Source organism: Apiospora aurea (assembly GCF_038362705.1).
Source record: "Apiospora aurea strain CBS 24483 chromosome Unknown utg000004l_segment0_segment0, whole genome shotgun sequence".
Lineage (NCBI taxonomy): Eukaryota > Fungi > Ascomycota > Sordariomycetes > Amphisphaeriales > Apiosporaceae > Apiospora > Apiospora aurea.
The window spans coordinates 508,124-533,029 of record NW_027117391.1 but is presented as its reverse complement, the minus strand read 5'-3'; the positions used below and the strand labels follow the sequence as shown (position 1 = coordinate 533,029).

At 56.6% G+C, this 24,906-nt stretch overlaps 6 protein-coding genes across 6 annotated transcripts; 3 read left to right on the top strand and 3 right to left on the bottom strand.

Moving 5' to 3' along the window:
* Window positions 1-2,221: 2,221 nt before the first annotated feature.
* On the bottom strand, window positions 2,222-4,154 carry PG986_004984 (uncharacterized protein; the record flags this gene model as incomplete). The annotated part of the gene is made up of 3 exons (XM_066841206.1): window positions 2,222-3,490; window positions 3,587-3,710; window positions 3,808-4,154. The coding sequence occupies 3 exons, from the start codon at window positions 4,152-4,154 to the stop codon at window positions 2,222-2,224; spliced, it is 1,740 nt and encodes a 579-aa protein (XP_066701068.1).
* A 911-nt stretch (window positions 4,155-5,065) lies between these two features.
* PG986_004983 (uncharacterized protein) lies at window positions 5,066-7,888 on the bottom strand (the record flags this gene model as incomplete). The annotated part of the gene is made up of 4 exons (XM_066841205.1): window positions 5,066-6,623; window positions 6,915-7,067; window positions 7,472-7,736; window positions 7,840-7,888. 4 exons carry the CDS (start codon window positions 7,886-7,888, stop codon window positions 5,066-5,068), a joined length of 2,025 nt encoding a protein of 674 aa, XP_066701067.1.
* A 9,226-nt stretch (window positions 7,889-17,114) lies between these two features.
* Window positions 17,115-18,666, top strand: PG986_004982 (uncharacterized protein; the record flags this gene model as incomplete). Its single annotated transcript, XM_066841204.1, has 3 exons — window positions 17,115-17,228; window positions 17,291-17,524; window positions 17,602-18,666. The coding sequence occupies 3 exons, from the start codon at window positions 17,115-17,117 to the stop codon at window positions 18,664-18,666; spliced, it is 1,413 nt and encodes a 470-aa protein (XP_066701066.1).
* A 78-nt stretch (window positions 18,667-18,744) lies between these two features.
* Window positions 18,745-19,803, top strand: PG986_004981 (uncharacterized protein; the record flags this gene model as incomplete). Its single annotated transcript, XM_066841203.1, has 1 exon — window positions 18,745-19,803. One exon carries the CDS (start codon window positions 18,745-18,747, stop codon window positions 19,801-19,803), a length of 1,059 nt encoding a protein of 352 aa, XP_066701065.1.
* Window positions 19,804-20,799: 996 nt separating this feature from the next.
* Window positions 20,800-21,680, top strand: PG986_004980 (uncharacterized protein; the record flags this gene model as incomplete). The annotated part of the gene is made up of 2 exons (XM_066841202.1): window positions 20,800-20,832; window positions 21,105-21,680. The coding sequence occupies 2 exons, from the start codon at window positions 20,800-20,802 to the stop codon at window positions 21,678-21,680; spliced, it is 609 nt and encodes a 202-aa protein (XP_066701064.1).
* A 322-nt stretch (window positions 21,681-22,002) lies between these two features.
* PG986_004979 (phosphomevalonate kinase) lies at window positions 22,003-23,617 on the bottom strand (the record flags this gene model as incomplete). The annotated part of the gene is made up of 2 exons (XM_066841201.1): window positions 22,003-23,086; window positions 23,355-23,617. 2 exons carry the CDS (start codon window positions 23,615-23,617, stop codon window positions 22,003-22,005), a joined length of 1,347 nt encoding a protein of 448 aa, XP_066701063.1.
* Window positions 23,618-24,906: the final 1,289 nt, after the last annotated feature.

Below are 24,906 nucleotides of genomic sequence, written 5' to 3'. Positions count from 1 at the left end.
TTCGCTCCTTTTCCTGGGTCTACAGGCTTGCACTGCTCCCAATCCTCGCGAGGGCATCCCATGATGTTTAAATGACACATCGATCTACGCACTTTCACGGTCCCTATATTGCCCTATGCGGTCAGTTTTACTTCAGCCCAGAAGCTATCTCGAACTTCGCGAACTTCAGGCTCATTCTAGCCTCCTATTTCGTCGCAGCACTTCTGTGTCAGGGCGCAGAGTCGCTCAGCTGCCGGTACCTGGTGCTTGGATTCACAAGGCAGCAGTGACTTATCTGTTCTACAGAGCCGTTGTAGAAGATGGTGCTTGGAAGTAAAAGAGCCGGTTATCTGGCAGCCATTCTCTATGGTTTGGCAGGTCTCTTTGCGTTCGGATACCTTGCCAGACTTATTCCAAACGAAGGATCCATGAGGATGCACCGGCAGCAGATAGTTTTCACCCCGCATACCTTCATGGAACGACTTCTTCAAGACGCGCCAACTGCACGTTGTTAGATTCCCTGCCCGGCACCTGCGACTAACCAAGATTTACTTACTGGCAATTAGCTAGCTTACTCGCTGGATGTGCCGAATAGGTAAGTTGAAAGAAAGCTGGTGTATGTAGTTGACGGACTGCATATTGGTAAGCCAATGTGTACTGCAATAAGAAGCTGGTCACCATACTCCACCAGAGAGTATCTGAAGGAGCGGTAGCTAAGTGGTATAGCGTGGGATTGCAGTTCAAGATTCGCAATTATCCTAAGGTCGCGTGTTCGATCCACGCTCGCTCCTCTTTTGCCCTTATTTTGCAGTCACAGGCTATCTATCCAATTGGAGTTTTCCCATGATTTATTTCCCTTACCTTTTGTCGCCTTCTATGCAAGTGTGAGTGAATCCTAGACAAACTTTTATTTGTGTTCTGTCTGCGCATCGGGGACGTTACCCCGCATCCTCTTTGCGAGCGGCCTGGCCAAGCAAGTAGTGACAGTCCGGATGTCCACAACGTTGAGAGTGTTGTTGCTTCACTATTACTGCCATGTTCGGTTGCATTTTCTTCGGGAATTCCCATGTCTAAATACAGCCTCCCAGTGTTGCGAAAATCTAGCTACGCTGCCAATCAAGTATCACTATCATCGTATTCTTTTCATTCGAGACGTTGCCCAGCCGGGTAGCTCTAAGACTGTTGCAAATCAACCACTGGGATGCAGCCGGGGGGGGGTCGACCAGGTTTGGCGCAAGAGCAGTGGGAGGATACTGGGCGAATCGGATTTTGCAACCGTTCCCAAACAGGAAACAATGGGTTTCCAGCCCGAGAAGAGGAGAAGAGCCCAGACACTGTCGTCCAAGTATGACGAGCCGCGCCCATCTCGAATGAGATCGAGCCAGGAACTAGGTTACGTATAGGTAGAACCAACGGCATCGCTTACACTACTGCTACAGACTCTAGATAGGAAAAGATGCTAGGACTCGGGATTTCTGTACGGTTAGTTGAAGATCCTCCCGAGGCAATCGCGCATTGGGTTGATTGGGCAATGGGGGTTAACCCAGCTGTAGCTGTAGCGACCTAAGCCCCGCGGGGTCCGACGAACGAAGCCAAGTTTCAACTGACAACATGCTTCACTTCAGCCTGGCCTTGAAGTACGAACGGATAAATCAGAAATCACGAGTCTACTACCACTGGTTCAACGTCTTCACGTTTCGCTGTTAGACTAGGCCCTGTATGGCAGCCAACAAGGAGTAGAACCTTGAACGCAACGGCCAGAGATGTTCACCCGCCTCACTATCCGAGGTGCGATTTCGTTCAGTGGCCTGCGCCTTGCGAAGTTCTAGGGACATGTAATGATTGACATTGGTGGTTTCTGTTTGAAATAGGACCCGATCCCGCGGTGGTGGCGGCTTCGGCTTCGTTTGCGGAGGCGGTCGCGGCCGCTTTCGATGTGGTCGAATTTTGCACCTAGGCGGGGCGCGGTTTATAATCATACCTAGATGATTCGGAGGTTGTTCGTTCATTAGGCAAAGGGGGATGTGTAATTTTACCAAGTGGGCTAACATGCTCAATCTTGGCTTCTTACACACATAACTAGGTACTCATCCACCCCTGACGATGGTCGTCGCATGGGAAGGGTGGAAGCGGTAATCATCACTATCATTGGCCAAGTGTAACCAGTCTCTTGTCCTGCTGCTCGGATACAACTATCGTCTCTATTCGATTTGCTGCTGTTGCTCCTCAAGCAAGTGACTATCTACAACGAACCGGTAGTAACAGCCACGAACCCATTCCGAAGCATCCCGCAAAAGCTCTCGAACAGACCGAAATCGCTCCCCTGAAGCCACCGCACCACCGCCGCCACCTCGTGCACCTGCGCCCCCTCGGCGCTCTGCTTGCCCCTGCTCTGGATCGAGATGGAGAACCCGAACGAACACTCGGCCGGTTCCTTCTTGGTCTTGGTTCTATCGACGACAGCAGGCCCGTTCTGCTGTCCATCCTTCGCGTCCTTCTTTTCCCCTTCTACGTCTTTACTACTACCCGCTTCGCCATCATCCATAGGCGCCGTAGCCCGCCTCTTCTGCCGCCGATATGCCCGGCCCCACACGTTCCCATCCGTGAACCCGACGCCCCGGAGCCGTTCCTCGTCCAGACTCCACTGCGCCAGATCCAGCCCGTCCGTGACGTCCTCGAGCTGCGTCCAGAACGTATTCGCCAGCTGCCCCGCCGCGGCCGGCGTCCTCACCGTCCGCGCCGCGACCGTCATCTCCGTCGCCTGCGGCAGCAAGCTCTTGCCCGTATTCGCATCCGTCAGGGGTGCCACGAGACCACCGCCGCGCCACGCCCGCCCCGCCGGCCGCCGCGCCCCGAAGCTCCAGCCCACCGCCCACCGCCGCGTCCTGTGGCCCTGCACGAACTGCGCGACGGCGTAGTTGTCGATCCCGCGCGCGCGGAGCCGGCCCACGACCGCGCCCAGGCTCGACTGCTTGCCCACCATGGCCGTGTACCACTGCACGCGCCCCCGGAGGACGAGGGACTCGTCGAGCAGCCGCTGGATGAAGCCGACCTCGCCGCCCTCGCACACCATCTCGTGCGGCGCGCCCGTGCAGGCGCTGGCGGGCGGCAGGGCCTTCTGGGCCGCGAGCTGCCGCAGCTCGGCCTCGGACTCGTAGAAGGGCGGGTTCGTCATGACGAAGTCGATCTGCTGCGGCGTATCATCCAGCTCGTCCAGCGGGATGAGCGACGCGCTGCTGTCCTCGCGCGCGATGACGCGGATCCGGGACCCGAGGCCGTTGAGCGCGACGTTGCGCCGGGCGCAGGCCAGGGACTCGGCGTCGATGTCGGTGGCGACGAACGACCACGACGGCCGCTGGGCGCAGCCGAGGAGCGGGTAGACGGCGCTGGCGCCGGTCCCGACGTCCAAGCCCGTGACCTTTCGCTCGGGTTCGTACGCGTCTGCGTACGTGGGAGACGAGGTGTCGAGGAGGCTCTTGAGCCATAGGATGTAGTTGTGCCGGTTGGGGACCTGCGAGCAGTCGGCCAGTCAGCAACACGAACTAACCACCGCATGGATGATGGAGATGCGCATTCCACCACTCCGCCAATCACGGGCAGAACCCACTGGAGGACACAGTCGGTCGTCTGGCAACTCGATCTGCAAGCCGAAGTCCCGTTTCAGCAGCGTCTTGGTGAACTGCATCATCGCCGCCGGATCGGTGAAGTCAAGATGCTTCCCCGCTGTCAAGCTGTTTTGCGCCACAAGATGTCAGTCAACCAGGATCTATGTTCATGTCCAAAAATACCCGTCTGAAAAAGAAATGGCAACAGAAATAGCGCGCTTACAGAGCACCAAAGTCTTCATCTTCCTTTCCCAGCGACTCGAAATCCAGCTCGGACGTGTACAGCCCCTCATAGTACCCATCGTCCCGACGGCCCCTCTCCGCCGGCGGTGCCGCATCCCCCTCGCCACCGTCCGCATCGCGTGCAACAGTGGCCGGCCCCGCAGCTGCTGCCGTGTTGTTGTTGTTGTCGTGGTCATCCATCCCAAGCCGCGCAGGGTCGACATGCGTCTCGATTCCCGCCTTGCGCGCCGCGGCAAGTCGCTGCGACGGCGTCATCCGCGGCGCGTTGCCATCGTGTTTTCGCTTCAGTCCCCGCGGAACAGAAGGATCATTTCCCGGTGATGCCATTGCTTTCCTGGTCCCCGCAAAGATCGTCCATGCCACAGGTGGACCTGTGGGCGGAATGGGATGGGGTGTGACGTCTCGTTGACGGTTCCCTTTGCCGTTCGTTCCAAGCCAGAGATGTAGGTAGATGCTGCCCTTATTCCATAACCGTGCTATCGCGAACCACAAGCCATGCGACTTTGTTGCCTGACAAGAGAGTGGAAGCTGGCGACTTAATACGAGGTTGACAACTTGCATGAATTTGCAAGGTAGGTTGCATTGATTCCTAGTTTTGCCAGAGAGAAGTTACCCGAAAGCAATGGGTGGACTGGGATCACGTGACTAATAATCGCTGGCGGCAGTCATCCTCTATCTGCCTACAACGGGTTACGGGCTGTTATATCACAGGTCTGTCCAACCTGTGGTACGAATAGAATACGCCTGGAACGGCCAATGGTGGGATCTAATCTCAACGTCTAAGAGCGAGTAGGGTGGTGGCAACAGGACAGTTGGCTGGTAATAGTGCATCACGAAATCCGTTCATCAGATGTCATAGCTGTTTTCATTCTTCTATTAATTAGAATGACATGAAGTTAAATGGTCTCAACCTGCTCCGACTGCCATTGCCGAAGAGAAGCAACGGGGGTATCATGTTGGAAACCCCTCGAATAATCAAAGCAATGCAAACACACTTTAATACCGTAGTAGTACAAATGCCGTAAACGCCTCCCCTTTGGGACCATGCATCCGCCTGTAATTCAAAGGGCCAGTTCGAAAAGGCTCCTTTCAAAACGCCATCGACTCCGTGATTGCTGTATATGTACAGTCAAGCACCTCTAGGTCGGTATCTGTGCAATCTACGTCGGTATCAGTACGAGGACTTGGCTTGTGGGTTTATCTGTCATAGCACCACAAAAAGGCTTCGACGGGGGAGATCATACACCACCGCCCATAAAGGCTGCCAGGTCATCCAGTTCCAGGAGCTGCCGCTCAAACGCTCCGCAGAGCTCGGCTGCTGTCATGTCGTTGCCCGGTTCCGGCACTTCGGCGTTCTGCGCGCCCTCGGCCGACGAAGGCGCCTTGGGCGATTCCACCTTCGGCTGGAGTGGCGCAGCGGGCTGCGGGCTGCCGCCGTTGGCGGATGTCTTCTCGGCTGATCCGCCGTTGATCGTAGTAAAGCCAGATCGTCGAGGCTCGTCCGAGTCCATCGGCTCGGGTTGTTTCTCTTGCATCGCCGAGCTCGGTCGCTCGTAGTCCATGACTTCCGGCTTATCACCAGGCTGGCTGGCGACATCGTCCTTGACGGAGCTAGGAGCTGCCGGAACTGCAGCAGTTGGCTGAGCAGCAGGGACGCCACCGTTTCGCAGGACCTTAGCCATAACGGACAGGTGTCGGAACCAGGGAATGGCAAGAGTCCAGGACTCGGCACCATCCATCAGGAAGTGCATCGAATCCCGAACCAGCTGCTCTGCGGTCTCGTTGACATCAAGCGGCGTCAGGCCCTTCAGGCTGAACCAGGCAACCGTGGAAGCTGATGTGAAGCAGGCAAACAGCATGACCAGAGGGAAGCAGGTCAATGTGTTCTTCTCGCCGTTCATCTCCAGGGCGTTGAGCAGGGAGATGATGCTGTGGCAGGCTGCGAAGACGCGATCGACAGTCTGAGCATGGGCGTGGGGCAACATGCGCCAAGTCTCTTGGTTGAAACCGTCCATGGTGACAACCTGGAGAAGACGGCGTCGGTTCACCATGATGGTCGCGCAGTGCAGGAGCGAGTGCAGCAATGCGAAAGTAAAGCCACTGCCCATGGTGATATGCAAGCTGATGTGGTTGGGCTTGTCCATGAAGTGCATGGGAAGTGCCTGGCGCACGGACTCGATCTCGTTCTCCAAGGTCTGGCACTGTTGTTCCGAGAAGGTCTCGACAGTAACAGTGGTGAGCATCTCGATGACATTGCGCCACGCCTGGGTGGCGAGAACAATGTGTCCGAACTCGCCGACATCGCCCAAGGGCATCGGCGTGTCGGGCATGCCGCCAGGGGCCGGACCGGCAAGGGTCCGGACGTAGACGGGAGTGCCGAAGTTGAAGCTCATATCGGGACAAGGGAGTGCGACATCCTTAATGTCGTGTGCGGATAGCGCAGGGTGGCGGCCGGGGCTGCTGGTGAGGAAGCAATCCAGGATGTAGATCAGCCACATGGTGCGACGGAATGACTCCTCCCGGATGAACTGGTCAGCCTCCGGGCGGCTGCGGTGCGAGTCGATAATCCGGTACATCTGGGCCATCCGAGCGGCCTGGCCGAGGTAGATGTAGGCGCGAACCGCATTACGGCTGCCCCACTCGTGGATGATGAGAAGACACAAGGCTTGGATATCGGCCAGGCCCGGGTTATCAAGGTTCTGCATGATGAGACTGATGGTCTTGACGGCGAAGTGCTCAGCAGCAGCCATCGGGCCGCCATTGCCGCCATATCGTCGTGCAAGCACCGGCGAGCTCCTGGAAGGGGTAAAGTCAGCATCGAATCATGCTGATGAGATGACTTGCCATGTCGCAAGACCGACAAGTGCCGATGGTTTATTGCGGAAGGGGGTAAAAAAAAGGGGACGGGATTAGATTGTGGCAGGTGGCTTGGCGAAAAGGCGATCGACCAGGGTTGGCTGGCAAAGGCCCGGAATCGAGTCGATTGACCAGGGAGGAATAAATGGAGAAGGCAGGTCCGGATTGTGGGGGGAGGGCGGGAGGAAGGCGGCGAGATGGAGGAAACGCCAATTTTGGGGACAAACTTACCGAGCCGCGGTGGTCAGGAGACCGTTGAGGATGCTGGCATCCAGGGTGCCGCTCTTCAACTTCTGGAGGAAGGAGGGTTTGTGGAATGCTACACAGGCCGGTAGCATCTTGTTGATGACTCGCTCACACTCGGCGAGGAGGTCTGGCGACAGCCTGTAAGGAGTTCCCAGTGTCAGTGCATCGTGATTGGCTTATGGTGGGACACGGAGGTAAAAAACGGCTTGGCGCGAGTCACAGGCCTGGCCTGGGGAGGCACAAGGACAACCCGAGGCGAGGCAGCCCGGCATTGCAGCCACGCCAGACTTGGGGGCGCGCCGCTTTTGGGGCCCTTGAAACCCCCGAAGACGTGACGTGACGTACAAAACCAAAAAGTCCAAGCCCCGGCGACCTGCAAAGGCCAGCAAGACAGGCCGACGAGCAAGGAGAGCAAACGCAATAAAAAAATAGAATCCAAATGATAGAAATACCAATAGATCCGGTACATGATGATAAGATGCGCGAAACGACGCGAGAAAAAAAAACATGCAACGAGTTAATGGGAAAAAATGGCGACTTACTTCTCGCCCGTAGGCCGGGTGGGTTGCGTGGTCAGAGGCGCGGCAGGCGCAGGCTGGCCCTCGTTCGCGGAGGCAGAGACACTGCGCTCGCCGCCAGGCAGACTCTCTCTAGGTCGACTGACAGTGACGCGCGCTGGTGATTGTCCGTGGTGATGGGCCATGCTCTCCGAAGGAAGATAGCATTCGTGCATGCCCTTGGCGCAGTTTTTGCAAGGAGCGCGACCGTTCTCATAGACGCACTTGGTCTTGCCCTTTCGGCACCTCACTTTTTTGGTTGACGCGACTGGTTAGTGACCGATCACCGACAGGTAGATGGGCAACCAACAAACAAGGAAAAAAGGAGCGTAGACACTGATGAAGATACATACCACAGGCGCCCCCAGCCCGAAGACTGGTACCACGAGCCACGCTCGACATGGCGATGGTTTGATTGTGATGGGATGCGATCTGGCGGATGCGATTCCCAAGTAGGAGGGAGCGGTACTAGGCGAAGGGCGCGCGACACGCCGACGATCAAAGCCAACCACGAGAAGAAGGAAAAGATGGAAAGAAAATGGACGAGGGAGATGGAGGAGCTTGATCCGTATAAGAATCGAGGCGGCCGGAGACAGACCGGAGTGGCAGTTGCAGAGTTGTTGATGATGGAAAAGCCGAGACGGTGATGGTTCGGTGCGCCGGAAGAGAAGCAGGGAAATTTTGTGTGCGAGTCGGTCGGGAGTGGAGGTTTTTTTTGGCCTTTGGGAGAAGGGACTTGGGAGAGGGGGGTGGGTGAAAGGTAAAATTGAGAAGGAAAGATCGGTCGGGGGACTGGGAGAGGGTGGAACGCTTGGACACCCTAAACTTCAAGTGAACACTTGACGAAGAGAAGACCGGCCGGCACTCGACAGTCCAGACAGCCAGACGCTGCCTGTCTTTCCAGGCGGACACACACGACACACACAAGCCTGCCTTAGGTTGGCTGGAAAGGCGGAGGGCAAAGAAAGCAAGACCAGATCCAAACCAGGCCAGGCCGAACGAACCAAACAGCTGGAGAGAGTCGAGGGAAGGGAGTCTAGGAGGCCTAGGAGGTCTAGGAGAGCAGCCCCGGCTCTACGCCTTCCTGCAAAGGCCTGGGAATCCAACGGCGGCGTCTCGGGTCCTGCGGCGGGCTCCACGGCTTTCCCAGCTTTTTAGGGGGGTGAATGATGGGATTAACGGGGGGTCAGAGCTGGGTTGGCTGGGCTGGGCTGTGCGGGCTTGGGCTTTTTCTTCTTTCTTTGAAAGCCTGGGCCAACTGCCGCGCGCAGCAGTTGCATCAGCGGCAGCAATTGCAGTGCCAGCGGCGAGCAGTACTCCGTCCCTCCGTGATGGGATGCGACACTACGGGCTACGTCGTCTAGATATTCTTCATGTCCCTTGTTGTCCTGCACGCCGTTCATGTACCCGCGCGCGCTCTCTCACTCTCTCACTCTCTGTCCCAATCTAACCACCCATGGATAGGTAGCAATATTGCAGCCAGTAGTCCCTCTGGACAATTGCCCCCGTCTCCGGATGTGATTTCAGTGTTTATCGCCAACGAAAAAGGCGACCGGTCGGGACCGAAACAAGATGGGGGAGTCGAGGAATTGAGTGAAATGAGAAATAAAATGGGGCGTTGCGGTATCGACTGAGCCAAGACTCCAGGCGCGCCAGAAAGGGAGGGAGGGCGAAACTCTGCTGAGAAGTGGAAGTGGACGTGGAAGTGAAAGGCGGGCACGGGCGGATCGGGGGTTGAAGCCTGCCGGGGGTGTTTCGCCCAAGAGAGAACAACAACTCAATCAGCCAGTCCAGACCCTCACTCACTCACTCCAGGTGGTTCTATTTCTAGAAACAGCTTGACTTCCGTTCGCTCTACTTCCCGTTCTCGTGCTATTGAGGTCTATGTATCAACCTCAACCTCCAACCGGCCATTTACTTCTGGCCGTCGCGAGAGGAAAATCTGGGTGTAAGCCGGGACGAAGATTGAGGTTGCATTCGGTACGGAGAGAGCGAGAGGCGCACTTTCCGGCTGGCATAAAGTATAAATACTTCGTAGCTTCCACCGTAGATTCCACCCACTATGGGCCGATGCAACGAAAAAAAAAAAAAGGCAGACAGACACTTGACAAGCAATCAATCGTGATGACTACATGTACCTACATGTGATTGCTTGCTGTCTGTCCATGAGTGATTGCCTTTGTCTGTTGATGGCACAATTGCTGCGGCATAGCCGGCAAACAAGGGCTGAAGAGACCATATGTCTCTCTCTCTGATAAGCCGCGGCGTCTCCTGTCTGACTCCTCCGGATCGTTTTAGGGTTTTGGAAGTAAGGCTGGACAACAAAGGGAGCGCCCACAGGGTGAGGTTACTATCCGTATACTTCTCTGGTAGGTTAGTCAGTCGGTCGCATAAACCTTCGGCAGGTTGCTGCTCACGGTCTGATAAATGCTGCCGGGTTTGTTCGAACGCTGTACGGAGCACTGGTTGCGAGGTAGGCTAGCGGGCACGGCATTTACATGTAATCATACCAGAAAAGACAGCGGACTCGCCAAGTCGGTACATGTAACAACGGCCATGAATTCAATTATTACGCGGGCATCGTGTTTTCGATGGTCCATGTGCTCGATTGTTCGTTCCGAGTGAGTCGGATCAGCGACTGCTGCCTGCCCGGTCGCCCGGCTGCAGAGCCACGAGCGATCCTGGCGGGTGTGCCACCCACCGATCGGTTTGCTGGAAGCGCAGCGAGCAGGCAAGCAAGCGACCTTTTTTACTCTCGAATGAATACAGGCCTACCTACCTAGTTTGGGGTTGGCAGGAGTTGGAGGTCATGGGCCGGCGGCGCGTCACTTGTCAGGGTGTCTGTTCGGAGGGCCTAGACTCATCGAGGTACCGGACCAATCAGCCAGGCTCGATTTGGTCCAGCTGAGGTCCGGACGAAGTCGTAGGTGGCAACAATGATTGGCGAGGAGGCGGCACAAGTACAGTTACCTCTCACCTCCGATGCCCCCAAATTCACACGGCCAGCAGCAAGCACCCGCAATGCGATTTGCCGATCGCCTCCCATCGCGTTGGCCACTTCTGTTCGCGTTAGATAGATAGACGCTTGAGGCTGGACATGCCATCTTATCCGTCTGCTTTCTGTGTGCGCTCAATACGGGCCACCAGTATGGGTTACTTGGGATTTGACGCGCAAACGGCCTCGCCTTTTGGGTGTGATGGCTGACGCTGGGCGGTCCCCCGGGGCGTGCCTTGCATGTCCGTCTGGCTATAAGATCCACTCTATTGCTGTCTTGTCCGCCAGGAATGGTCGGTCGGACCGGGTCTGGCATCTGAGAATCGAAAGAGCCAAAAAAAAAGCAAGTCAACATTCATGCGGCGGTCGACATGCGGGATGAGCTTTTCGGTCCCCTTAGGTTCACTTTAATTGCCGCTTACTACCGCACTGCCTTCACTATCATGTATCCTTCGCAATTGAATGGGGGGCGGGAGTTGGGCCGGGTGTTTTTTCTGTTCTGGGGTTGAGTGATGCAGTGGTCGCAAGCCCCAAGCTCCAGAAATGGAGACACCGGAAGCCCTTGTACTCCAGCACCCGGAAACACTGGCAGGGAAAAGCTGCCGCCCGTGTCAGCTTGGCATGGGCTGCGGGCGACGCACCCTACACGTAGGCGCCTCAGCACCCCCCGACCGAACACACGCCACTGCTGTTGGTTGTTGGTTTTTTGCTGGTCTGTATCACAGCGCCCCCCAAGTCCGGCCGACCGAGGGCGATTGGACTCGCGACCCGATTGCACGCGTTTTCTGTCTGTCGCTCCTCGATATTGCCATGAGACTGCCCCTGCCGATGATCCGGCAACTATTGTCGGTGTTATTTAAATAAAACTGGAGCGGCTTTGATGTGTTCCGGAAACGGCCCAGGGCAAAGTAAAAAACCCTCCTGTCTCCCAAAAAGTTGCCCTCGGACAGAAAAGGTTCGGGATTGCATTTCTCAAGTCGACAAAGTGTCGCAGAAGAACAGGTGGATCGCATCGGAAGCTGGTGGAGCCGCCATGCGATGTTTTTTGATTTTATCTCTGGCTATTTTTTCCCCTCCCTTTCTCCCTCTGACGGAACGGGGGACAGACAGATATACACACACCAGCGGCCAGCGAGCAACCCCCCGAGGTACTACCAATTTAGAGCAAGGCTTCATGCATCCATCAGTTCCATGCTACCCACCCCTATCCAGCCAATGGTCCAGCCGGCCGTTTGGATTGCCATTTTATTGGTATCTCATCTATACGGATCTCATCCAGCGTTTTCGCTCGCTCGCACTCGCTCACTCACTCACTCACTCACCATTGGTGATGTGTTGTTTGATGAGGGCACTCGTTCAATTGCATCATCTCCCCCGAATGCAGCCCACGAGGTCCTTCCGGTTTCTCCTCGAGTATCATGGAGTATCATGGCGCGGCATCGCGTGTTGGTCTCCCCACAAGCCACCAGTCAGATGGGCGCATCTGGTTAAATTAATGGGGATGGGTCGGGCAAGCTCCGTGTCAAATACGTCCGTGATCATCCGTAAAACAAGCACCCAGCGAACCCTGGCCCCTCCATGTAGGTAGTTTGCCGGTTTCCGCCACCGTCGCAGTAGGTAGAGTGCGCGAGCGAGTACCGTACCTTAAGGCGGCACTTTCTTGTGATCAATGCCCTGCGGATCGGCATATGAGAACGAGAGAAAGATAGGGAGAGAGCGAGCGAGAGAGGGGGGGTATTTGCGCGCATCTCTTCCCGAAGCCATTTCCCACCTAATAATCATCTCGCGCCCCCGTTCCCTCCCCGTGACGAATGGGCTGGTCAGACAGGCACGCGCGCCATTCCCACTCGGCAACCTGAAAATTGGGTCCTCCGGCACCTTTGGCCCTAGAGCTGCCAGCCATGACAAGCCGAAGATCCGTAGGGGAGTCGGCCGTCTTACGGTCTTACTTATTATGTCATGCTGCGCAGCGAAAGAGGTGATTACATAGTACTGGTCGTTCGTAGCCCATCCCACGCGCGCTTCGCTAGCCTGAGGACCATTTCCGGTTTCCTGCCAATTGTTCGGCCGGTCGAGTTTCGGCGTGCACTGGCGCCCCGATGGTGTCATCTATCAGCATGGTTTTTGCTGCATGCTACTCCGTACTCGCTACAAGCTTCCGTCCGTTCGCACACCGCGTATTCGACATAGAGTGAAGAAGCAGAGAGAAGGCGGGAAAAGAAAAGAAGAAAATAAAGAAAAACCACCAAACGCAACACTTCGGGTCGGCAGCCGACGCTCAGCCGCAGGCATATCTGGGACAGGGCCAAGTTAGGACAGATACAAGGGGGCGGTGGTTGCTGCTGATGCTTCAGATTTTACTGTACTGAAAACGAACGGTCTCTGTCGTCCGCTGCACCCGCCCGAAGTAGTAGGAACGCAGCCCTGTCCTCTTCAAGTTTGGCTCCGGAGAGCACGCGCCCATTCCCGATTCAGCCACCAAACAATCCCACAGCCTGCCTGCCGGTTTCTCCCTCTCTGCTGCTTGTCCAGGCGGCGTCATTCAATGTAACCCCCCTTTTCTTCTTCTGAGGATCGTAGCCACATACACACCAAATTCCAATAGACTGGTCCCGGGGGGCCATAGACGCGACTCACTCACCCACACCGGCACGGGTTTGACAGTGCCGGGAAGCAGATACATACACACAAATGGCCGAGTGCGCTGAGCCCTGACGGGCCTGTCCTTTTGCCCTCTATCTCCACACAGGCCAACGGGAAATCGCCTGATCAAAGTCTGTTGCCGGCGCTGCTGTGAAGTGAATTGGCAAGCGCATCTTTAAAAAAAATATAATAAAAAGGCCACGGGTGTGGAAATAGCCTTGCCCCGACTGGCGAAGTAAACGCCGCGACAAAAAAAACCACTGACGCCCGGAAAAACGAGCCTAGGGCGAAAATAGCAACACACTGCCCGCCTGCCACGAGGAAGGTCGCACACACAAACTGCGGTGCACGCGGTGCGATGCGATGACCTCCTTCCCATCGGGCGGCAAAGGAATCCTACGAGCCTAAAAATATACATGACTTGCGCGTATGGCTCGAACGGCTGACAGGCGACGACGACGCATTTTCGATTTTCGACTCTCCTCCTCCTCCGTAAGTCCCGGCTTCTTGGATGCCTCCACTTGGGAGGCAATTACGGACTTGACCCCCCCCTCGGAGTCGCTGGCTGGCGAAATGAGCTCCGGTTTTTCTCTTCGCGTGTCATCTCATCTCATCTCGGATACCAGGACGAGTACAGATTAGCTATGTAGATTACTTCATACACATGGACGTCATATCATATTCGATCGAGGACAGAAAGGAACATGCACATTCGGGCATCTGACATTCCCAATGGGTTGATGACAGAAGTACCTACAAATAGCTTAAGCTGTTGGTTTCTCAGCCTTTTTTTTTGTCACGATTATCTTGGCCTCGGCCCATTTTGGCGATCGACGGGTTTGTTGGAAGAACACGGGGTGGGTGTGGTTACGCGAACGAACAAGCCGCGTACGTAGACCCCCATCATCCATCCATCCATCCATCCCCCCCGTTTTCTTCTCGCGAGTCGACCTGGCATGGGGTGAGGGCAGCGAACAAACGGACGGGACCCTCGGGCCAGGAAGAGCCTGTGCTTTTTGGGGGTGGTGGTGGTTTGTTGGACGACAGACAGACAGACACGAACGACCTGGGTCCTTTGGATCATTTGGTACCCCACACTTTCCCTCTGTCGCTCACCCTGCTAGCCTGGACCTAGTTGGGTCTGATTTGAGAAAGAAAAGAAACGAAGCAAAAAAAGCAAAAAGCCCGCCCGTCGCAAAGCTCATCAAACGAGAGCCGAAACCAACCCTCAGCTCCCGCGGCCAGTCGCAAGACGGTCCGGGGAAAAGTATCAAAGATGACCGCCCCCATTTACACACCATGCGCATGGGACACGGACTACATACACAATCGACTCGAAAGCCCAAGGATCGTCGCGCCTCCAAACTTGTTTGGAAGGACGATCGTGGGTGCGCATAGCGAGAACTGTTTGATTTCGGATCTATCTGAAACATGTCTGTCCGTCTGTCCTCTCCGGCCTTTGTTCGATGCTGATTGACGACAATCCCCCATTGCCGTTCGCGCGCCCCTGTTCCGCTACCCGCGTTAAAGTGATCATCATCATCCCATCTTATCTCGTGCTGGTGGCTGGTTTGGAGCGAGCGAGTGGGCCGATGGTCTTTCTCTGCCTCGCGTTTGAAGGCAGAGATTTCTTCTCTCGTCTCGTTCGCGAGTCTCTCCGGTCGCGAAAGCCCCGGTGCCGGGAATTTGGCCCGGCAATGCTGGCCATGGTTTACTCCACTTGCTCCTCCAAGCACGCTTTGCGATCTTCTGCCGAGTTTTCCCCCCTCACGGCCAGTCCGCATCGCATCACCTCACTCTACTGTACACATGCATCTTTTTCCCCTTCACCGCTTCTGGAAGATGTGTCCTTGACCCCGATGCGCCGCCACCATTGCGATCGGAACTTGCCCCTCTCCTGGCGAACGGACTGGGGACAGAAGACGCAAAGACAAAAAAAACGCCCGCCAGCGCAACCCCAGCAAGTAAGTGTATTGTAGGTATGCATGTACTTCGCTTCCGCAAATTGCGGTAAGTCAGAATTGAATTGATCCCGATTGGGCCGACGATGGCACACGGGCTTCGACGCCGCCTTTGGGCAGCGTAGCGTAGCAACGGCGACAAGCCCTCAAAGCTGATGCATACATCCTGCCTGCGCATGAAGATATTCCCGACTTGGTATGTATGAACGAAACCACGATGATGATCGCATCAGCGCATTGTTCTTGTTGGTATGCCCAGCGAGTGCAGTCTGTTTACACCTTTGCTCCTAGTTCACTGTAAGTGAGGTTCATTCCATGGCCAGGCCCAAGCCAAATCTAATCCCGAAGCGGTGAGATCCCGAGTTTCCTTCTCGCACACTCGGCTCCGTTCATTGGCCTTGGCTTGCCCCGAACATAACATGGGAGACGACCAGGCATCCTGATTTGGACAAAGAGCTTGCATACATTTGATCTGTCACGGAATGGCTTGCGGTCTCCCCGTGTAGATCCTGTCCACGTGTGGTTTCCGTACGTGTTTCGCCGTCACTTGCCGGTTCTCGCCAATCGCAAACCCCCTCGTGCATTGATTTATCTGGTGGCCAGAGAAGTGGAAGCATACTCAATTGGTGCATACCCAATTGGCCACGATGAAGCTGCCATCGGCCCCATGTGTCGGCACCGTAAGCCTTGCATTGATGCTGAGGTTGTATGGCAACCGCGCGAAGCTGGTACCAGTGAGGTGTGCCTTCGCTACACTGATGCATATGGGTATTAACTCCTCGAAACACCTTGAACCAGTGCTTCGACGACAAGTTGGACCTACGGGACATATTGAGGGACGCCCGGAAGGATACCGGCGTTTGAGTGTGCGCGAGCTTGGTATCCTCATGGTGCCTCTCGGGCTTCCACATGTATACCATGTTACATACAACCTCATATAGTTCAGAGCAACGTCATGCAATTCTCGAAAAACAAAGGGGCATCTTCGGCTAAACACGATCGCGGGAGACTGGGCCAGTCGAAGCAATCTCTTGCGGCTACGTACGTGAGGTCAAGTGAAGGAAGCCCTGTTCCTGGGCCCTTGACTGGCTCCGAGTTATATGTCAGGCGACCAAGAACAAGCTGATAAGAGTTGGGTCGCTTCATTCTCATTGAGAAGGTGCACAGGAGGTTGCGCCGCCAGCAGTTCTGGGTAACAGCGACGAGTTGCCTTCCTCCTCAAGACATCTTGGTCTGATACACGGCAATGGCCCTCGACTGATGGCGATATGGGATACACCAGAAGACTGGTTGAAGCTGTGTCTGCCTTTTCCCGCGTTCGCATAGCTAAAGACCAAGGGGCTACCTGCAGGACATGAACACAGACCCAACGTCTCGCCTACTTGTGGTGACATGGGATATGCAAAGAGATAGAGAATAGCAGCACAATCACACTAGATTCCAACCGATTCGAACGCAGCTGGGTAGGTAACTTAGGTTGCAACAGTTGCTGTAACCTAGAGAGGCGCAGTGCGTAGCCGGCGTAGGAGCCAAAAGCATGCCGGCGAGTGACTCAACGCCGCTAGTTGCACTACCAACGACGCCACTACCCTCTGCGCCTGCGGCACCTAACTTTGACACAACGCACCTAGCCAGGGCCAGATCAGGGCATCTTGGCTCCCCTGTTCAGCAGCAACGGTATACCTGTCCTGCCTCTTCATTTCCACGAAAGGCCTCAGAAAGAGGCCTCCCCTCTTCACCATGTGCTTACCTCTGAGACTTTTCCCCGCGCTCCAAATGGCTGCTTACATCTTGGCGTTACTAGTTGCACATGTATGACCTGAATTGGCAAGGGACGGCGGTTGCCTGGAATGACGACCGTAGCTGAGGCACCGGGTTAGAGATCCAATGCTTCCATATGCCATCACACATATATCTACCCCGTATCGCCATTCCTTCCTGTCTTGCCATTCCATAGCTTGGTATACCAATCCCAACTTCATTCCCAACCGTCCCAACCCAACAAGCGACTCGTCCAAGTTTGGGTACAATGGATGTGACACACAAGCAGGAGTATCGCATCCGCGAGCTCGAAACCCGGTCTGTGACCTTGTTTCCTGGTCGCGCTCAAGTGCATCGCCAGATTAAGGATGTTCCGCTCAAGGTACGTTCTACCACTCATTCTCCCCCATAGGTTTCTAAGGAACCCCAGCTAACACCCAACAGGCCGGAGAAAACCAAATCACCATCATCGGCTTGACGCCAACGGTGGATCAGGATTCCATCAAGGTAGAGGGCACTGGCTCCGCCATCATCACAGACATGGCAGTGGAGCTACTGCCCCATCGGGAAATCTTCGAGGACGTCTATCCCGAATACGACGACGACGACGGCGACAGCTCCGATTCTGACCCTGACAGCTCATCGGAGGGAGATGAGGAGGAAGAGCGAGCCAACGCAGTGATGGGCGACATCCGCGAACGGCTCCGCCTCGCCGAGGATGACGAGAAGCGCGCCAGCGAGATCCTCGCCTCGAGATCCTGGACAGCTACGGCAAGCTCATGACGACCGACCGCCAGAACACCGCCGCGCCCGACGTTAAGATCGACGAAGGGCTAGCCACGTACCGGGTCGAGCGCGAGAACATCTTCGCCGACATCTGGGACGGCAATGTGCAGCACCGCGAAGTCAAGGATAAGCTCCAGCGGCTGAGGAAGGAGGAGGGGCGCCTACTCAAGCAGTACCGGCGCGAGACGGCCAAGGCCGACAAGGTCAAGCGGCGGGAGGCCAGGGCGAAGCAGAAGGAGCAGCAGAAGGCGGCGCGGAAGCAGCAGGAGGTGCGCAAGGAGCAGGCCCGTGTCCGCAAGGAGCGCGAGTCCTTCTGGCCCAAGAAGGTCTACAGCATCCGCGTCACCCTGGACGCCACCGCCTTCACGCCCGGCTCCTCGCGCCGCAGCTCGATCGCGAGCGACGTCGAGCTCGTTTCTTCTCCCACGAGCCCAGAGAAGAGCAGCGATAACGAGCTTTCCGGCAGCACGTGCGACCTGTCCATCAGCTACGTCACGACCGACGCGTACTGGTCGCCGGCCTACGACATGGCGCTCTCGACGACGGCCAACACGGGCCACGTCTGCTTCGACGCCCAGCTGACCAACCGGACGGCCGAGACCTGGTCCAACTGCAAGATCACCCTGTCGACGCCGCAGGCCGACTTCTCGGGCCTCCACGACACCATCCCGACCGTGGTCCCCTGGCGCGTCCGGCTGACCGGCGGCCGCGCGGCGCACAGCGACGCTTATTACTCGTTGCGCAACGACATCATGTTCTCGCGCGACGAGCAGTCGCACCGGGCCGCGTGGGCCGACAAGCAGACGGGGCGCACCCACGCGCAGCAGCCCCGTGCCGAGCTGTTCGGGGTGTTGAAATCGCAGGCGAAATCGCCAAGGGGAGCGGTAGTAGAGTCTCTCATGGTCGCTGCTGACGAGGCGAAAGAGGTGGCATACGTGGAGGAGAGCGACGAGGAGATGGGATTCGGTCTCTTTGACGGCGACGAGGAACCCCCGAGGATTCCGATGAATGAGTCAATGCCTCATCACACCTAGGCGGCGGCGCACCGCCTCCTTTTCCGCGTCGTGGTCCTCCGCTGCTGCCGCCTCCGGGGGGGGCCTTTCCGGCCCACCATGGAGTCCGCCTCCCGGGCTGCTTCGGGCGCCTCCCGTCAAGCCAAGGAGAAGAAGAGCGCGAGCCTCTTCCCCCGCGCCAGCTTCATCAGCATGCCTAAGATGAGGAGAGACAACAGCAGCCGCAACGCCCAGGATGGGGTTGGTGGTGGTGCTCCTCCCCCTAACATGCATGCGCCGAACGACTCATCTTCCTTCATGGAGGAGCAGCAGACCATCACGGAGCAGCCGGCCGAGCTGGCCTTCCAGGAGTCGACGTTCGAGGAGACGGGCTTCACCACGACGTACGACCTCCCGGGCCTCAAGACGCTGGCGCCCGCGTCGACGGCGTCGAAGCAGCGCGTGGCCCGCATCGGCTTCGCCAACATCGCCTTCAGCCACACCGTCGTGGCCAAGTACAAGCCCGTCGCCTACCTGCAGGCCAAAGTGCGCAACGGCAACAAGCTCACCCTCCTGCCCGGGCCCGCGGGCCTCACCCTCGACGGCAGCTTCCTGGGCCGCACCAGCATGCCGCGCTGCAGCCCGGACGATTCGTTCACGCTCAGCCTCGGCGCCGACCCGGCCATCAAGGTGGCCTACCCCAAACCCGACGTCCGGCGCTCGCAGTCGGGCGTCTTCAGCAGGGAGGACAGCGCCGTCTACACCCGGACCGTCTCCCTGTCCAACACGCGTTCCTCGCCATCATCCGCTCCTACTGCTGCTACTACTCCGTCAGGCGGCACTTCGAACACTTCGCAGAAGCAACCGCTCCCGGCCCGCATCACGGTGCTGGACCAGGTCCCCGTCAGCGAGGACGAGCGGCTGCGCGACGAGCTCCTGCAGCCGCGCGGGCTAACGCTGGCGGGTGCGGGTACGGGTGCCCCCGGCGGCGGCGGTGTGCCCGCGGGGGTGGCCGGGCGCGAGGGCAAGGACGAGAAGGACTGGGGCAAGGCGGTCGCGACGCTCAAGAAGGGCGGCGAGGTGTCGTGGGATGTGACGCTCAATGCGGGGCGCGTGGTCAAGTTGGGGCTGGAGTATCAGTGCGCGTTCCCGACGGGGGACCATGCGGTCAACGTTTAGAAAGAGGAGAGGGAGAGGGAGAGAGAGAGATACTCCTGTCTTCTTCAGGTCAGCCTAGTTGAACAAGTGGCGATGTCTATCTGGTTGATATAGAGACTCATATATGAGAAACGTTCATCTGGGGAAATGATTACGGGAATGAATGAAGAACCAACCCTTCGAGGTCTACCTCGGAATAAAAAGGATCTTGGCTGTAGTGGCACAGGAGTCTAGCTGTCGGCTGGTAGATAGCTCCTGGTGAAATTGAATAAAGGATACCAAAGTAACGGGGAATGCTTAGGCCTAGCTCCAGTTCTGCATAATTATGTGAAGCACTCGCTTTGTTTGATTTTCACGTTTTCATCATTCTACGTCTTACCCTGTCTTGTATACGACACAAATATCAAGGGGTGAAAAGGTTTCCTTTTTAAACACGTCCATCGGAAAATAGTCAAGTCGATTCGTGTACGCAACATCCGCGGTTGCAGATATTCCAGGATATACATAGACATATCTCCCTGCCCGATGAAATTACGTAGAGGTTCTTTGCTGGCGTGGTTCGAATCCCCTGGGGCCTCATGTCTTTGCATCTCGCCCTTTCTTCTATTTTCTCTTCCTCTTCACCTCTTCACGAGAAAACTGTCTGCTGCCATCACTATGGCCTAGTTCCTCCCAAGAGCACACTATCAAAAATGGATACAATGGTGAAATGCCTGTGTATACCATTCCAGGCTGCCTGGTTACATATAAAGTAAGGTGATTCCTCCTAGTTCGACTATTTCTCCTATGATGAGACGATGGGGGGGCGCTTATGGCACAACCGATTGACAAATATGATATATAACACTTTCCTGGTCCGGTGGAAATTGGTGTATCCCGGACGGCGGAGAATAATGCCCAGTTGTTTGCTCTTGGCCGTCTTCTAGTTCCTAGGTGTCTCTATGTACAGAAGCAAACACCGCCCCGGTCGCCTCTGAGCAACCCATGCCAACACCACTCTGGTCGCTAAACTCTAACATGCACCGCCCCGTGCCCTATAGGAGTGCCCAGGTAATTGTTTCAAGGTCCCAGGAGAGGGGCAGCAATGGTTCGACATATGTGTGTTTGTTTTAATACAGCGTCTTCTTATTGCCCAAAGCAAACGCGTAGGCTAGACCAAAGATGGGTCTGGTAGACGGGTGCCCCCTCCTTCCCACCTATCTCTTTTCTTCATCCGGCTTCCACAACTCACAACAGCATACAACAGCATCATTTACTTTCACCAAGTTCCTTACCCAACCCGTTACGTTGCACCTACGAGCCTTACCCCTAAGCAACCATAGAAGACACACGGCAATGCACCACCCGCGGCACCACTCCCGCCAAAGCTCCGCAGCCGGTGCCGCTCCGCCGCCTACTGCTCCCCGAATGCCAACAAACCGACTGGCGAACCCGCAAGCACCTCTGCAGCGCCTTCCGCCCCTCCCACGCCGCCCGGCCCTCGTTCTCTACCTACCCATGGACAACAAGAACCCAGGCTGCAAGCCGCAACCCCTCTGGCCTCGAGAACCAAAGAAATCTCCTCCACGGGCCATTTTGAGCCCAAGCTGGCCCGTCTCCTCGAGGTGCCCGGCGGCCTCCGCAACCGCTTCCTCGGCAAAGGCCTCCAGGTCGTCCGCGGCAACCTCCTGCGCGGCCGGCCCACGTTCCCCGACTCCTCGCTCCGTCTCCGGTACGTGACCGAGCAGCATCCTCCTCGTGGAGCACGCGAGAGGCGGGACCTGGATGTTCGCAAGGTACGCGCCGTCTGCCGGCTGCTCGACCAGCGCGTCATGCCCTTGCTGGCCAGCAAGGTGGACACCGATCGGCAATCAGTTCTGGATGCTCTGACGGAGGAGACAGTAGATGAGTATATGTAATAAGATCAGCACGATAGTGAGCAGAATGATAGATATCGGATGAGAAATTTTGACAGCTGCGCCGGATTCCGATGGCCTGCGGACATCGGGCCATAGCAACCCAGATAGGTTGCTGTCATCAGGAACCACACGAATCTGAATGTTTTTAATGCCATCGTTTGCAACAAGTCGGTCTATATTCACTTGTGGTGTATCTCGTTAATATGCTTCGTAGTTGGCCCGTCCCTGTTTCATCCAACCCATCGTTACTCATCACTTCTCTCATCTCCTTCTCTTCCTGCTTTTTGTATTACCCTTCTCAGTCTTTCCTCTCTTGTATAGCTCAGCTCAACCAGCCGCCATACTGGCCGAGCCCCTCTTTCCGGACACCCTCCATCTCGCCTTTGACGTCCAGCAGGCGCACCATGCCGCCGTGCTCCTTGCCCCAGCCCTTGACAAACTCCTTGACCTTGGCCTCGGTCTCGGCGTCGTCCCGCATCAGAAGGGCGAGGGCGTCGAAGCCGCCGGCACCAGGTACCACGCCGTTGTAGACGCCGTCGACCTCGGCGACCAGAGCGTCTAGCAGCGCGGTCTGGGTCTCGGGCTCGATGGGAACGCCGCTCTCCGACCCCATGGCGCGGATCAGCTCGCGGATGGCGTCGACGGCGCCCTTAATCTCGTCCTTACGGTCCTCGGCCAAGATCTTGCCGAGCGCCTCATTCTTGGCTTGCAAATTGTCCCAGAGCTGTTTAGACGCCTCGGGCTTTGCGGCCTTCCAGGCCAGCACCTGCTTCACCATGCCGACGGTCTGGGAGCCGCAGTCGACGTCGCACATGCGAATGGCCAGGCCGGCGGGCACACTGACCCCGTCCTTGGCGACCTCGGTGTCCCAGGTCGTTTGGTTGGTGACGAGGTCGACGACGGCGGGCGCAAAGCCAGCGTGGCCGGGCTCGGGCAAGCTCTTCAGGATGGAGGGGCTGAAGCGGCGGTAGCGGCAACTGCCGTACACGGCGGCGGCGACGTCGAAGCCGGAGCCGACCTTGCCCTGTGCAGCGCAGTGAGCAGCCTGGGCGAGGTTGTGCAGGATGCGCTTGCCCTCCTGGCTGTCAATGTCGAACAGCTCGGCGGGCAGGTAGTGGGTCAGCAGGGAGGCAGTCAGGGAGGTGACGAGGGCGGCGGAGGAGCCCAGGCCGGTCTTGTTGGCGTCCTTGAGGGGCGTGGGGAACTTGGAGAAGCGGGTGGGGTTCTTCTCGGTGTTGGGGATGGTGTGCGGCTGCGAGTAGTAGTCGTTGTCCGCCAAGACGGTCAGGTGGACGGGATCCAGGCTGAAGGCGGAGCGGTGCCGCGACGGCGACGTGGCAGCGATGTAGGTGAGAGCATAGGTGAGGGTGGTCTCAACAAATGGGTTGGGGTTTATGGAAGAGCCGCTAAGTAAGGGTGATGAGCATGCGACGAGGCATCAATTGGGGAAAAGGTGTAACCACGATGCATGTGGCGACACCAGCACAGTTGAAGCCCAATGGCCCGATTGGGAATTAGGCAGGGAAGGACAACGACGGGGCACTTTGGCGGGAAAAAAGCAACATGGGGGCGGGGTAGCAGCCAAAGGCAGAATCTAGATGATGAAGAAGACTCGGAAAGGGGTGGATGAATCGAGGTCGATACAAGGGACAGAGGAACATAATGACAACTTACACGTGGAGCTGGGTGACCTTGATGCCGCCGCCGTCGGCGGTCAGGTGGTAGCCGTAGCGCCATTGGCTGTCGAGGAACTGGGGGCTAGTGACGACGATTTCCTGGAGCTGGACGCCGGCGCTGGTGCTGATCTCGCGGGCGACGACGCTGATGCGGGCGCTGAGGCCGAAGACCAGGGAGCTGTAGTCCCTGTCGAGGACCAGGTAGCCGCCGGCCAGGAGGACCTTGCCCGGGGCGGAGACGGCAGTGTGTGTCGGCGCCATTTTGGTTTGTTTTCGTCTGGATCGGATTAGATTGGCTTGGTTTGGGGGGCTTGTTTGATCGTGATGATGCCCTGGTTGGTAACAGACACGGAAGAAGACGCCGAGTACAAAGTGGCCGGATCGGCGGATGTCGATCAGGGGACGGAGAGGGAGCGAGAAGAGGAAATGGCCGAAGACCGAGACAGAAGGGAGGCGGGTGTGCACTTTGACTGGGCGACTTGGCCTTCCTTCCTCTACTACTACCCTAGTTCCTCTCCTGACGGGCTGCAGGTGCAGGGGAAATGGAAATGGGACATGCGCAAATGCGGGGAACCACAACTCGGTGGCTCCCGAATCGCTAAATGGGAAGCCAGCCAGCCGCCTGCTGATTATTTGTGGACCGTCGCTTCCTTTCCCACTCGGGGTTTTTCGTCAGCAGTCAGCAGTCAGCAGTCAATGAATGCAAGCATCACCGCTACGGGGCGTAAATTACCTACCTAACCCCTAACCACCACCAACTACTGCAGCGTCTCCCTCTCGCTAGCAAAGCCGTTTTCGAAATGACACCATCATGCGCGATATTACGTCCCCCTCGAGATGATAAAAAAAATTTAAAAAAAAAAAAAAAAAGATTGGACGATTTGCACTCGATCCCGGAACTTGATGTCCGGGCTGTATTAATTGAAACAATCTTCATCCGTCATTTGCCCACGCCCAGAAACCTTGTTGCTTGCTTGCAGTGCATACACGACCCATCATTGGCCAGTTACAAATATAGATACGCCCGAGCTCGGTGCCTAACCTGTCATTAGTGCATCAGGGATATGCAGCCTTAATTCTAATCACTAACCTAGCAGCAGCTCGAGGGAGCGGAAAATCCCGCCGTGCTGGGAATAGGCGTGTGATCCCGTGGGATCGAGGCAACGACTGCAGAGGCTCAAGCTGGGATACCGACATTGCACGTCGAGAAGAAAACCAAAGCATATCAATGATAGACTTCAAGTACCTTCCGATAGCATGGGGAGGGAAGGTAATTTTCAAAATGTAAGTAGCTGCATACAGTATCGAAAAGGCTCTATCAATGCTTGGTGTCACTAGGGGGTTGAGAAGTTTATACGTGCGGCTTCAACAGACCACAGGCACAGGCACGGAACAAGTCTACCCAAGCGACATAAAACCGTCGAGGGACAAACGATGACAGGATTTAGGGAGTTCACCTGGTGAAAACCACTCGCTGGCTTACCTATTGGCATAAATACTTGTATTACCAACTAAAACGGTTGTGGCCGTCCATGTCAATGGCAACCTCG